Source organism: Scheffersomyces amazonensis (genome assembly GCF_036850825.1).
Source record: "Scheffersomyces amazonensis strain UFMG-HMD-26.3 chromosome Unknown RJT21scaffold_1, whole genome shotgun sequence".
Taxonomy (NCBI): domain Eukaryota; kingdom Fungi; phylum Ascomycota; class Pichiomycetes; order Serinales; family Debaryomycetaceae; genus Scheffersomyces; species Scheffersomyces amazonensis.
In genome coordinates this window covers 55,121-69,507 of record NW_027042741.1, presented here as the reverse complement: position 1 = coordinate 69,507, position 14,387 = coordinate 55,121, and the positions used below count along the sequence as shown (strand labels likewise).

At 34.9% G+C, this 14,387-nt stretch overlaps 4 protein-coding genes across 4 annotated transcripts; all 4 read right to left on the bottom strand. All coding sequences in view use genetic code 12, as the record gives it.

Moving 5' to 3' along the window:
- Positions 1–9: 9 nt before the first annotated feature.
- RJT21DRAFT_116643 (uncharacterized protein) lies at positions 10–1,566 on the bottom strand. Its single transcript, XM_064880443.1, has one exon. The coding sequence runs from the start codon at positions 1,355–1,357 to the stop codon at positions 68–70; it is 1,290 nt and encodes a 429-aa protein (XP_064740408.1). The 5' UTR covers positions 1,358–1,566; the 3' UTR covers positions 10–67.
- Positions 1,567–1,757: 191 nt separating this feature from the next.
- On the bottom strand, positions 1,758–4,336 carry GAL4 (galactose-responsive transcription factor). Its single transcript, XM_064885097.1, has one exon. The coding sequence runs from the start codon at positions 3,989–3,991 to the stop codon at positions 2,159–2,161; it is 1,833 nt and encodes a 610-aa protein (XP_064740407.1). The 5' UTR covers positions 3,992–4,336; the 3' UTR covers positions 1,758–2,158.
- A 3,636-nt stretch (positions 4,337–7,972) lies between these two features.
- Positions 7,973–8,527, bottom strand: UBC15 (Ubc15p; the record flags this gene model as incomplete). The annotated part of the gene is made up of 1 exon (XM_064879931.1): positions 7,973–8,527. The coding sequence occupies one exon, from the start codon at positions 8,525–8,527 to the stop codon at positions 7,973–7,975; it is 555 nt and encodes a 184-aa protein (XP_064740406.1).
- Positions 8,528–8,715: 188 nt separating this feature from the next.
- Positions 8,716–12,690, bottom strand: SGS1 (ATP-dependent DNA helicase; the record flags this gene model as incomplete). Its single annotated transcript, XM_064885285.1, has 4 exons — positions 8,716–9,268; positions 9,344–11,710; positions 11,879–12,434; positions 12,588–12,690. The coding sequence occupies 4 exons, from the start codon at positions 12,688–12,690 to the stop codon at positions 8,716–8,718; spliced, it is 3,579 nt and encodes a 1,192-aa protein (XP_064740405.1).
- Between the last annotated feature and the right edge of the window lie 1,697 nt (positions 12,691–14,387).

The window sequence follows — 14,387 nt, the reverse complement described above, 5'->3', positions numbered from 1 at the left end:
TAAATATAAAATAGAATAGAATAGAATAGAATAGAATAGAATTATAGTGTAAATAGAATAGTCGTAATCATGCGGGACTCACCCAATAAAAATCATCATAGTCGTTAATGTTAATATGTTGCATTTGAGGAACTTGAACTTGCCATTGAGGAGGCTCATCCACTACCATATCGTCGAGTCGAACAATTTGATCATCAGATATAGGATGAATTATCGAACTCGATAATACATCTTCTTCTAATTCATTATCGAAGTCCGATACTGACGAATTGGTAGAGTTAGATCCATAGTATGAACTTAAGATATCATTTGCAGTTACAGTTGATGATGCTTCATTACTGTCAGGAATTACATCAGACATTGAAGTAGACTCATAATGAGGATATGCATTACCATCTTGATCAGTTATATCCTCAAATATGATTCCACCCATAATATTCTTTTCTTTACATAAACTCTCCAATTTTGCCTTATCACAATTAGGGAAATATACTCGAAGTACATTCTTAGAGCTTATATGTTTAATGGGTAATTCACCTAAATCAAATAAATTATGTAAATCTTGCTTCAACTCTTTAAGTTTCCTTTCAAACATCTTGATATTGAACATAACTTCTTCTAAGATCTCTTCGTTCAAAATGGTTTCATCAGGGATACTTAAATTGAAGTTAATGGGGAAATCCATATAGCATCCATGGTTGACTTGGTTAGATACAAGCTTCTCTTGATAAGTAGCACTAGAATCAGTCTTGGCTAACTTCAAAGTTAACTGATGATGATCAGCATTCAATGATAAATTCAATGCAATCGAAGGTCTAAATTTATTACCTTGAACATCATCATTTCCAATCTGATACTTTTCCTTTAAATTGAAAAATACAGATCGATAAGTCAATCGGACATTAGCATTAGACCATTTAGCTCGGAAACTTGATTGGTAAGTTTGACTAAAGTTATGAAATAACGATGAAGAAGTTTTCCTATTTAAAAGTTTAAGAATCTTCAGAGTACTACCTCCTCCAGTATTATGAGTATTATAAAATTTAAACATTAAACGAGGTTTTAAAAAGGGACTCTTAAATTTATGAAAACTCCAGGGCGAGCCTGCTCCTCCCGTAGTGAAATTGGTATTGAATCCAGAAAAGGATCCAAAGTATCTTTGAAAGTTTCGTTGTTGAACAGGGAATCTGCTTCTTCCACTATTTCTTACGGGGATAGCAATAGGCTGAGGTTGAACTTGAGGACTGGGATTGTTACCGGAAAGTCCCTCAGCTAACTCCTCTAGTGCCTGTTGAATCCGTTTGGATATGTTTTTAGTCCTTATAGACCATAAGTTTTTAAGTCGTTGAATATTCATGGTGTGGTTAGTAATAGGGGATGAGGGAGTGAGGGAAGATGGCTGTGGTAGGGGGAATTATTGAATAGTTAAGGGGCACTGAAAGGTAGTGAGACTGAGAATTAGTGAGACTAATAGTAGTTAGTTAGTGGGAATGAGTGTTTACTGGAGTATATGTCGGTAATGGTAGTGATAAGTTTTGTTATAGTAGTTGTTTTGATAATTGTCATTTTGACGGGTCCTGTGAAAGACAGTCATTTTTTTAAATGCGAATTTCGGATGCGGAGTTAATTATTGTAAATTGTGGATTGTAATTGTCGTTTGTCTGCTGCGGCTATTCCCTCTAAGTGCATAGATTTGCACCCAAACCGTTATAACGTCTTTATGACTGTATAAAGTACCGTCTACAATACATTAATACTACAGTTAAATCCAGAACATTGCATCACATTAGGGCATATAAACCATTATATATAGGAGTATTACTCGGGGATGTATATATATACCAGTCAGATTCAATAACAAAGGGAAATAAAGGCACACGGATGTTAAACAATTAACAATAACAAAAACAAATTAAAAACAAAGTGTCTATAAGTGGAGGGATATTATGAATAGATGTAGAAAGCAATCTAACAAGTCATATCATAAGCAATAGAACCAGAACCATCAAGCAATGAATAAATATAACAATCATGATAATAATCCTAATAAATATTTTTTAGTTTGTGGGAAAATATAACAAAAGGCAAAGTTAAGCTAAGTTAAACGAAGTAAAAGAACAAAGGGTAAAAGGTAAAGGGGAAGGAGAAGAATATCATTTCAAGCATTAATTATGTGGGAGTCGTCCATGACTTCATCAAATATCAAATCATAATTGGATACATCAGCAGAGAACAATCCAAGTTCATTAGTGGAAGCTGTATTGGTTACAGTATTGGCAGTGTGAATTGGCACGTTTGTATTGGTATGGGTATGGGAATTGGTTTTAGTATTAATATTTATGTTTGTGTTGTAATTGGTATTGGTATTGTCCAATTGCTTACTGATCCTGGTGGGATTGAATTGGATCTTGGGATGGTCCACCATCGACGAAGCCGATGAACAGGAAGAACATGTCTTACATCTCTTCAATATTGGTTGTGTAGATAAGAAGAATTCATCCTCCTCGTCTTCTTGAACATCACGACTATGATGGTGAACATTACTGTGTTTCTGATGGCGACGACTGATTTGAACTTCTTCATCAATAGCAGCATCATCTTCACCGTAATTATACGAATTGAGTGACAATAACGAACTTGGCGATGTAAGCGAGTTACTGGTAGAAGTCTGAACCGATTGATAGTAACTATTGTTATTGGCAGTTTGAGCCTGTTGTTCTTGTTGTTCTTGTTGTTGCTGTTGTTGAATTTGCTGCGACAATTGATATTGATAGCTCTTAAATACAGCCGGAGTAACAAACTTGAATCCATTCTGGGGCATCAAATTGTCCATTGATTTCTTGACACTTTGATTATTGAATGAAGACATTATATTCTCATCGGTGGGAATATTGTTAAGAATGAAATCATTAATGATTTCTTGTTTAATCTTAACCTTATCAAGCTTGCCCATACCAGTGTAATAGATATCGTCATCAATGTTAGGCATATTAGGAACACTTGTGGTTGAGTTTATAGTGGATTGAGGTATAGTGGGTGTAGATTTGGAGTGTTCAAGAGGATAAGCCTGTTGTTTCAGACGGGGAGATGATGAATTTGAAGTGATGGCCGACATAACCGGATGGATTTGATTATAATCATAACGATGTTGTGGCTGTTGTTGACTATGGAGAATATTCTGTTGGAGGGGTTGGGGTTTGTCAATATCCTCATTGGAAAATATTGAATAGGTTGGCGAATGAGCAATTGAGTTGGAATTAGAATTAGAATTAGAATTAGAATTAGAATTGGAATTGGAATTGGAAGTCAAAGATTCATGATCATGAAATGTTTCAGTCTCCTGTTTCAATGATCGGGTAAGATTGGACTGGAAACGAAAATTATTGCTGACACTTTTCTTATCGGATTGAGAATCTGAGCCTTCAGTTGCAACTTCAAGGATGGGTTTCAATACTGTTCTGTAACGATCATTAGTTAACAAATTATCCAATTCATACTCACTTTGAACATTGGGTAATAAATAGTATACCATATCCTGAATGGTTTTCAACTTATTTTCCACATCAGTCAAATGAGCTCTCGTTAATGGAGAACGCACTGTACGTGGACTATAAGTACAGCACCATTTGTGTTGAATACATTTCGAACATTTAGGTAATTCTTTAGAACACTTCAACTTGCGTTTACGGCATGAATCACAAGCTTGTTCAATGGGTTGTGGTGCGTTTGAGTGACGGGAAGAAGTAGTTACTTCTTCTTCTTCTTCTTCGTCTTCTTCATGATGATCAGATGATGAAGAACCAGATGATAATGACAAGTCAGGTGACGTTGAAGTCAAGTTGTCATTTTCTTCATGTTTGACAGGTGGGAATGCCGCATTCGAATTGGAGGATGAAGAGCTACTGGTACTGCTGCCATCTAATGATAACGATGATGGACCGGAGTGAGAACCGGCCTCTTCATTTATAGCCATTGAACCAGATTTCTTCATTTCTAGATTAGTATGATAAGCAGTGATAATCAGACAAAATGACAAATTACAAATATGACAAAACCTATCAAATCAGATGTGGTACATGCGGTAATTGGTTGGTAGATACGAAAGTGGTGATATTCGGTCGGTGCGTGGGATGGGATGCCTAGCTTTTTTTAGTTATAATTAGACAGGGACGGAATAAAATTCAAGGACCATGTATCTTACAAAGAGTACAAGTACTGGAAGTTGCAGTGAGAACGATATTAGTCAGTATAATGAGTATACTGGTAGAAAGAATTGGTGGAATAAAGGCGTAAACGATATTTCAGTCAAGAAATTAATTAATTGATGATGTTGACCGGTATTTATTTTAATTAATTGAATAATTGAGAATCGGTCTCAAAATGTACTTTTAGTTTTTTTTTATTTAATTTATTTTTGTTTGTTGGCTTGTCACAAAATGGAAAATAAAATACACTTTTGACTTTTGCAGGGGAGGAGCAACTTTCTGTAGGCAATTGATGGGTTTCAGTACTGTTTGCACTAGTAATGATTATGGTAATTTTACTTATGATTGTTATCTTGTTCTAGTTAAGAAGGTTCATTAAATTCCAGATTCATTGACATGAATGGGGATTATTTCATTTATTTATAATCTATTTTCAGCCGGATAAATTAGCTTTCGAGGAATGGATTACAGAGTATCGACAAACAATTGAGGTACAGGCACACTCTCTTGCGTTTACTATTTACTGGCTTAATTGTATAGAATAAAAATGCTGTGTATACGACCTAAGTACGATAAGCGGAGAATAAGCAACATTTACGTTTATTTCTAAAAGGAGAATTCTTTCCAGTCACCGCATAAAATAATTCCAATTCCCTTTATCAATTGAATGAATTGAGAACTGCACAATGGACCCATTGGATATCATGGACTTTTTCAGATGAATGTCTCGTCTTCTTCTCTTCATTGCTTCGCCATCGATCGGTTTGTAATGTACATATTTAATATTCAATTGATACATAACCTTTGCTGTTAAGTTCGAGCTCACTTCAACAATTGTACTCTTTATTGCTATACCATATCAATATGATAACATATGTACATAGCACTTCGTACATAGCACTTCATTGCTATCTTTCATAATTGAGAGTATCCTTGAAAAGGTTCTGCAAAAAATATATTAATTCAAATAAACGTACTGCCGCCCAGTGCATTTTCTTTTTTTTTTATTTTTTTATTTTTATTTTTTACTGAGTGGTTTTTCTTAATTTATGATCGGAGATCATGGGAAATTTAAAATTTCAACAGATACTACTACGAGTAGAACGTTCCTTTAATATTATTTAGCCCATTGTTTAGTTATGAACAATTTGGAGAACAAGAGAACAAGGTATCCAGACCGTATTTGGAACTTTAATTCATTGACCAATGCTTTCACGAATAGGGTTCCTCCAACATATTATTATTATTACTATTGTAACATATTTATGCTCGCAGTCTAAATCGCCCCCTGTTTTGTGTTAAAGCGATATTCGATATTAGCAGCCTTTTATGCCAATTCATACATGTACAACACATTGCTAATATCAAATAAATGTTATTGAACAATTCTGTACGGCTGGCTCATCCAATTAGATTGAATGTATTGGCCACACGAAGTTCATGATAATAATAGACTAGTTCTATTCCATACGTTCTATTATGTTGTTGAGAAAAGCCCTGATCTGTTCCCCTCTTTTTTAATTAACATCAGTTTTGAATTTTATTTTTTTTTGTTTCTTGCACGTGATCTCCCCATACTAAATTAAACTTTCTCCGGGGATGTTTGTTTTCAAAATCGGATGTTTGAGCCGAAACTCAAAAATCTCTATTTACAATCAGGGCCTGGTTGCTTTACGATACGAGTTGTTGCAACATTATTTTGAAAATGGCAATAATATCATCACCACCTCCATGTAGTTAGTCTTTCCTTGCTAGCTGCTTGAACATGATGACGACGTTGGCATCAGCTAAGACTAGAACATGAACACAATCTCGATCGACCAGTGATGATAGCTCACTCCGGTCTCGGAGTTTCTGCACGCCCGGATAAGCTTGCAGAAATTATGTAAATATTTATTTCGCATTCCCCTCTTTAATTTTTCTTGCAAGAGAAAAACTGTGATGATTTGAAAAATTTTGCACCTATAGCCAAAACTAGGTATATTGAAAGAGGAGAATAAATTATTTTTCGAATACGTTTAGGTTTACAATGCCCCATGACATAAACTAATCAGTACGGCATAAGAAAAATTCCAAGTCAAGGGAAGCAGTATGACATCTAATAGAAGGAATAGAGCCATCAGTCATTCAAATTTTGAAGGCTAGGGGGCTCATCATGTTCATCGAAGTTGACAGCTATCAATTGTCGTCTTGGCTATCTGATAACTGTTTACAATTGAAATGTATTGTTCTTTAAGTGACAACTAGTTCTTTCGCTTGAACTGTAACTCTTTAGTCTTTTGTAGAGAATCTGCTGTAGGAATCACATCTTTTCTGGTTAATGATTCTGGTTAGAAATTCTACTTATAGTAACAGTTCCAAGTTTTCCCAATCAGTCACTTGTTCCTTATATCTTTTGTAGCTTTCTAACTGTCTTGCTTTGACAAATGGTGCCTCCAAATGGTGAGGTATTTACATACTATTGTTCCGGACAAACACCTCCGTATATTCCTTCGGAAAAATATTGTCGCAGTTACGGGTTTTGTGCAATTATTTTATACAAGTAAACATATTTTGCGACTTTTGGTAATAAAACTAGAGAAAGAGCCAACGGGGTTTGATAAGACCTTTATTATAAAGAGCCACATCGAATTCGCGGATCAATTCGCCAGTTACCGATACATGGACCACTTATCTAGATTAGGTATTAGTTCCAATTGTTGGTTCTGAAACAAATAATACGACATATAGCAGTTACATAATATAATTTTAGAAGTCTTCGACGAGTTCGTCTTTAAATATTATTTGAGCCTTACGAATAAATGGTAGTTACGAACCATGCATATACTATTGACCAAGTGAACAAAGAATAGAAGATGGTCGAAACTCAACTGTTCAATTTCGACTTGTCAATTCTCGAAATTGACAGCTTGTGACTATTGAGGGGATTCATCAATCACTTCTCCGTCAGTATCCTTATAACGATAAAGCATTTATCCGCCATGATAACTGCTAATTGGTTCTCTCCACTTCTTTTCAGCCATAATTATTTTATAGCATTATTCACCCCTTTTTTAACTAACTTGATCGCACGCACCATAATCCACTAGCCGCAACTCCATTGTAAGGCGTTCTATTCTCGTACTTAGTAGTGCTTATCTGACGTGCGGTTTTGGATTATTTTCCACATTCTTCTGCATGAGGCATTATACCTTTACGGCTGTTCCCCTATACTTCGAACCCCCTAAAAGGTAGTTGCATCTATTGTTTCACTTCAATTGTAATTTGAAAATCATGCAGCCTTCCTTCTACCCGTTAGCATTTCAAAAGCCACCTCTAGTTTCTAGAACAATATATACAATTATTCTATATCTAACTAAATCATTGAATACACTACATACACTTTTCTATTGAACTTTATACATTAATTCAAAGAAAACCTATTATATACCTATTACCTACTAAAACCAACCAATAACAGAGTTTACCCAAAATAGAATTCATTTCATTCGAATATGAGGCAGACCAATTACTCAAAATTCCTCCCATTGTTAATTTAAAAATTCAAAAGAAGAAGCATATCCATAAAAAGATACACAATATTTATTATCAAGATAAGAATCTTCATGATTCAATGAACAATAGTCATTTGTTTACCTTGACTCAAGATGTAAACAAATTAATGTCCACATTATCTTCTGTGGATTAAAAATTTTTCACTTAATTTATGCGGAACTCTTACTCCCTACTTTAAATCTATAAACATATGATTAATTTTAAGATATTTTTTATACGGCATCATCATGATAAACAAATGTAGTCTTTTTTGGATTAACGGGTGCATACTTTACGTAATTTACATCATCCGGAGGGCGTTCATTCTTATCATTTGAATTGAGCATTGATTGTATACTTAGTACTATAGTTTCAATAGAACATGCTGGACTCCAATCTTCTCCGAGTAAATTAAGACAAATATGACCATTCGAATAAATATGCGGATGCATAGGGATTTTGCTTTGGCCCACTTCGATTAAATCATCATCCTCATCCTCATCCTCATCGTTATCATGCTCATCATCTTCTGCATCTAGATCAATTACTTCATTAAACAAAATGAATTGTACTTGTGGTGAATCTACAGGATAATCCGGTGTAATCCGTATACTTAGATGATACAAGTCACTTTGTGAATAGATATGATTAGCATGATTTACTTTTATCCTAAACACAAAGTCCGTAAGATCTTCTGTATGTTTCACTAATGTTATACCAGGAAGTTTATTCTCCACTAACGCTTTATATTCCTTAAGTATTCTTCTATAGAAGAGATGTTTGGCCATAGTTACCGGTGCTGAAGTACTGTAATATTCAAGTGACTCAGTACTTATCGTTTAGTTAATTTTTAACTCCACATAGACTAGGGGTCGTGTGCACATGCCCAATTGCAAATGGTTGCTAAAATAAATAAATTATGCATTAAATAAATAAATAAATAATAAATTATATATGTATGTATGTATAGTATACTCTATAGTGGCATACTGACGACTTTCTTCTTAACTACTGGCCGAGGAGCTGAGCCTCGATTACCCGTTCGAGACAGCAGCTGTGTTCGTCTGTAGGTGGAGGTTGACCTCTTTTTGTATTGACTGGAAGCTCGCGAGTTGCTACTGCCCTGAGAGAGACTTTGACGAAGTGAATTGACTATTTCCTTATCCATTTCCGAGTGGAAATAGGGTGAAACTTCAGTAGTACCCGCTTTTCGAGTAGCAGTACTCGTAGCAGTAGTATTCATGACCATTGAACTATCACTAGTGTTCCCTTCAATCTTCTTGCGTTCTCGACTTAATGTTATTAATAGCTTCTTGAAATGAATAAAATTTTCAATGAATTCCTTAGTCATTCCAATTAATTTAGCAAAATCTCGCTTATTGGTAGGTAATTTATTCGCCATATCTTTTAGAGTCATATCACTTACGATTTGTTTAACGTCAATGGATAAGTCCGTACTGGCATTCATTCTAGCATTGTTTAATTCATTATAACAATAGTTAATATGATTGACATTTGGTCCAAGATCACTAGAATTTTCTGCTAGTATGATAGCAGACGATGATCTCCCTGCACCTGCAGGTGTAGTAGGATAAGTCATTGACATTTGTCTAGCAGTTACGAATGAATCTTGATATCTTAAATTAGGATTTTCAGGAGGAGCATTGTGATTTGTATTACTAGTTTTATTTCTCTGTTTCTTCTCATTACTAAACTTAATAGTTATTTGTTTCTGACCATTTAATACTTTGTTAGCATCTCTTCCAAGTTTTACATAGTTTGATGCAAACCCCGCCTTCATGATTTGATATTCTACCAAACAATGTTCATTTAATAAGTAAAAGAAGATCCGTTCTATATCAGTTTTTTCTAGGGCTCTCCCTTTCCCATGATATGGATTAGTATTATGTCCTAATTTATTAACCTTACTATTATTTTGACCTTTATAAACATCCTGACAATGTAATACTGTGACTTGATCAGATTGAATTGATCGAACAAGATTAATAATATCTTTAGCATATTCTGTACAATTCTTATCTACTACAGTTACCAGATTAGAATTTCGACAATTATCACAATTCCGTTTACAATTGATTGGATCAAATGATTCATTAAAATAATGTAATACTTGTTTTCTTCTACAATCAGTTGTATTTTCACAGTATTGAACCACTTGACGTAATTTAGCCAAATGATTTTCTTTAGCATCATCCTTTAATTCTTGATCTCTTTGAATCATACTTTGTAACAGTCTAGCATCTCGATATGAATAAAACATTATACATTCTGAAAAATTCCCATCTCTTCCAGCTCTACCAGTTTCTTGATAATAACCTTCTAAACTTCGAGGAATGAATAAATGAATAACAAATCTTACATCTGGTTTATCAATCCCCATTCCAAAGGCAATTGTAGCACAAATCACTTGAATTTGATTCTTTTGCCACTTCTCTTGAACTTCAAATCTTTCTTGAGGATCCATACCAGCATGATAGAATTCTGAACTAACACCAAACAGATTTAATTTAGCACTAGTCTGTTCACATGACTGTTTTGAATGACAATATATAATTCCAGTTTTACCATGAAATTTACTAAATATATAGTTTTTAATCCATTCAAGATGATCATTAGCTTTCCATTTAATTTCATAATATAAATTAGTACGATTAAAACTTTGTTTTAAGAATACAGGATTATCCATTTTTAAATGATGAAGAATATCCATTCGAACCTTTTCACTGGCCGTAGCAGTTAAAGCCATTAATGGTACTTTAGGATATTTATCTTTAAAGAATCCCAAACATTGATAATCAGGACGGAAATCGTGACCCCAAGAACTTAAACAATGAGCTTCATCAATAACAACTCGAGCCAATTTGTTTGTATCATGAAGTTTACCAATAATCTTTTGAATTAATGTAGATCCATTAACTTTCTCTGGTGATAAGTATACTAAATGAAGTAAACCTTCTCGGAATAAATGGGTGGTATGTTTATTTTCTTCAACTGATGCTTTAGAACTAATCATTCCTGCTTTAACATTTAAATCTAATAAATGCAGAACTTGATCTTGCATTAATGAAATTAATGGTGATATTACTACCGTTGTACCTTGAGTTTTACCTCCAGAAATCAAGGCTGGCAATTGATAACAGAGTGATTTACCTCCACCAGTTGGCATTAATACAAATACATCTTTAGCTTGTAATGTTGAACATACAGCTTCTAATTGATTTGATCTAAATGATTGTAATTTGAATACAGCATTTAAAACTTGATAAACTTCATTAATAAACAGTTCAGAACCAGGAGGAATATTCTCTTTATTCTCAAACCCTCGAGGAATAGGAGCTTTACCATCCAAGATATCCATTAATTCAAGATCATCTTCACTAAAATCATCCTCTTCATGAACAAGTATTGCCTTTTCAATTGAATTGAGAATGTCTTTGTTTGAACCAAGTGGCATCTTGGAAAGAACAAGATCATCATCATCATCAAACATATCATCATCATCGGTAATTACTTCAATAACTTGAGTGTTTACCTCACGTTCTTCATTTAATTGAGTAGTGAAATCTTCAATCTCTTCTATATCATCATCTTCACCTTCATCAATATCAATTTCAACATCGACATCTTTATCATCTTCAACTTCATCAATATCATCCATTATATGATTTGAAGGTCGTATATCTTCAATTACACTCAGATCATTCAAATCATCAATTTCGGCTTTCAAATCTGGTACACGAAGTTGAGTTTCAGTATCACTTTCCAAGTCAGATACCTCAGCATCATACGATCCATCTTCTGATAATTCACCCACTTCTTCAATGAAACTGTCAAGATCATTGATATCATTTCGTTCTTGTGTTGGGGTTCGAAGTCCCTCCATGGTGTGTTCACCAAAGTCATCTTCTGCGTCCTCTATACTCAATTGAGTATTTGTTACTATCGTTTGTCTTACAACATTGGTGTTTAAGGAAGAAAATGAAAGTTGTTGTTGTTGAGGTTGTTTCTGTTGAGGTCGAGGTTGAGGTGGAGCTTCAATTTGTAATTGTTTCTGTGGTTGTTGCTGTGGTTGTGGAGGTTCTATAATATCAAGATCAGAAAAGTCTTCTGTGTTAAACTCTTCTTCCACAGGCCCTCTTGTAATAAGTAAGGGAAGTGGAGTAGATGTTGGGAGTTGGGTTGGTAATGCATTCGTGGAAGGAACTACAGGAGCTGTATTTGCCAGTTCAATCTCACTACGAATTTGTCTAATTTGAGCATCGATTTCAGCCATCTGAGGTGTAAAAGTATTGGAATAGAATAGTCGTTTCTCATCATAAGATATAGACGTGGATTCACTGATATCAAATCGTTTGTTGAGTAACTGGATTTTCTTATCTTGTAAATCAACTAATTTCCATAATAATTTTGAATTAGAGTTGAATGGAGAGTCAGAATTGTCTAGTCTGGTCCGTTTGGTTGAGGTTAGTTCTTCAGTAAGTGATCTTTTGGTATGAGATGCGGAGGGAATAAGTTCTCTGGATGCTGATATTGGTAGTCTGGATTCAGGAGATGTTGATTGTATTTGTTGTGGTGCATAACTAGTTGCCGGTTGCGGTATGAAACTAGTTACTGAGTGTGGTGATGGAGCACTTACTGGTGGTACCGTCACCCGTGGAATAGTTACCAGTGGTACTGGTCTGGTAAATGGTGCTGGCGCTGGTGCTGGCGCTGGTGCTGGTACTGGTTGTGGTTGTGGTTGTGGTGATGCAGATACAGGAACAGTTCTTGTTACCGGTACTGTACCACCAGATCCACCACCTAACATTACCGAACCAGATCTAACACTTTCAGGCCGAGATCGTAGTATCAACTCGATCTTACTCGGCTTCGGTATATGGGGCGATTCCCTCTTTAACCATGTCTGGTGGGATCCCAAATTATTATGCATTATAAACTTGATGTGTCTACGAGTAATTTGTTATTTACAGTGAGACTTCCTTCGATTTACCCATTCAGTAATATTTAGTGATCTTAAGGACTCTGCAATATTATGTATACAGACGCGTACCAATGCAGGCAAAACCATAACAGAAGTGGTAGGATGGCGCACGTGCAAATTAACATGTGACACGGGTTTGACGAAATCTAACCAGTAACTCAAGACAACTACGAGAAGAGACAGAGACAAAGACAAATAGGCTACTAACCTGCACTTTTTAATGCATCGCAATTAGACTTCCTTTTTAGGAAATGTCTGTTGGGTCGCACTAGGTGAACTTAAGAGAGTTGGAGTAACATTACAATGAAACAGCCAAGTACTAATTTACTACTTGTTTCTACTTCTCCACATTTGGAGTAAGCCATGATGAGGTGATTGCGATGAGTTTGGAAAGACTGGTCATGGTAATGATAAATGATTTAGAGGGGAAATCATACCGTAATATAGTCGATGGAAACTCCTGCATGTAGTGCAGCGCGCCATGGGTTCACCTTCTTGACTATATTTTGAATAATTAAAAAATGAGTTGTTAAATAATTGTAATTAGATAATAGAAATTATTATTTAGAGCCGTTGAATAGCGTTGCTTTTTTAATTTCTTTCTCTAACGTGTGGGTATGAGCTTCACCGGCAATATATAGCATGATGTGGATGCGTGTTCTCAGAATTACAGAAGAGGAGATTGACATCTGCGTAGTTATTAGTATTTGCTAAGAATTAAAAATCTGGCAAGACGAATATTTTTTTATAGCGTGAGCTATTGTCTAATTTATTTTTTACGGACTGTGTTGTAACAAATGAGCGCTGTTTGCAGACAAATTGTGATCGGACTAGTAGGCAACATTACCACATTGAGATATCTTGAGCTCACAGTAGGCTGAGTTTAATCTGCGCTGTAAATATAAGCTAGGCTAATTATTAACTCAATTAGCTCGGAAGGGGGTCTAAGTTGAAATGAGGAGACACTACGATTCCATGCGTTTGCGCTTACTAACTAATAACTAAGGTTTCGTACACAATAAGTATATCACGTTGATTATTGACAGTTAAGGTTAATTAACTGGATTGTGTCAATCATTTTAGATGATTTTACAATCCAATAGTGGGCTAGCGACAAACTTAGCCGGAACTCGCTGTAATCAGTAGTTCTGTAATATTACGTGAGTCGTCCCATAGAAAAAAAACGTTTCTCCACTCTCGGAAAAAGATTTTGATGTTGAGCCATTTACAAAAAATAATTAATGTAATGTAGTATGTATGTATGTACGAAAAGTTGGGTAATGGGTAATACGATAACAAGTGAAATTTTAACCAGGTAAGTAAGTAACGTACTCCAATTAAATAGAGCGGACTTACGCTAATACTGTAGAGAATAAAAAAATACGTTAGATATAGAATTAAAACAAAGAGTTTACACATCTGTAATAATGGCTCTATGACCGAGTAAATTCGAACATTCTCACTGGTGCGACGAAAAACAAGCGTGGGCTTACTGTCAGCAGATTTGGGGGCACATAAAATAGTCCAATTTGATTTGACACAAGCATAGAATTTTAGTTGAATTGAACCATAACCGTCGTTCCTGAATAGTTAAAATTTGGTTATAAAAGTGGGTTGATCAAGTTTTTGATTTAAAAAGTGGTTCA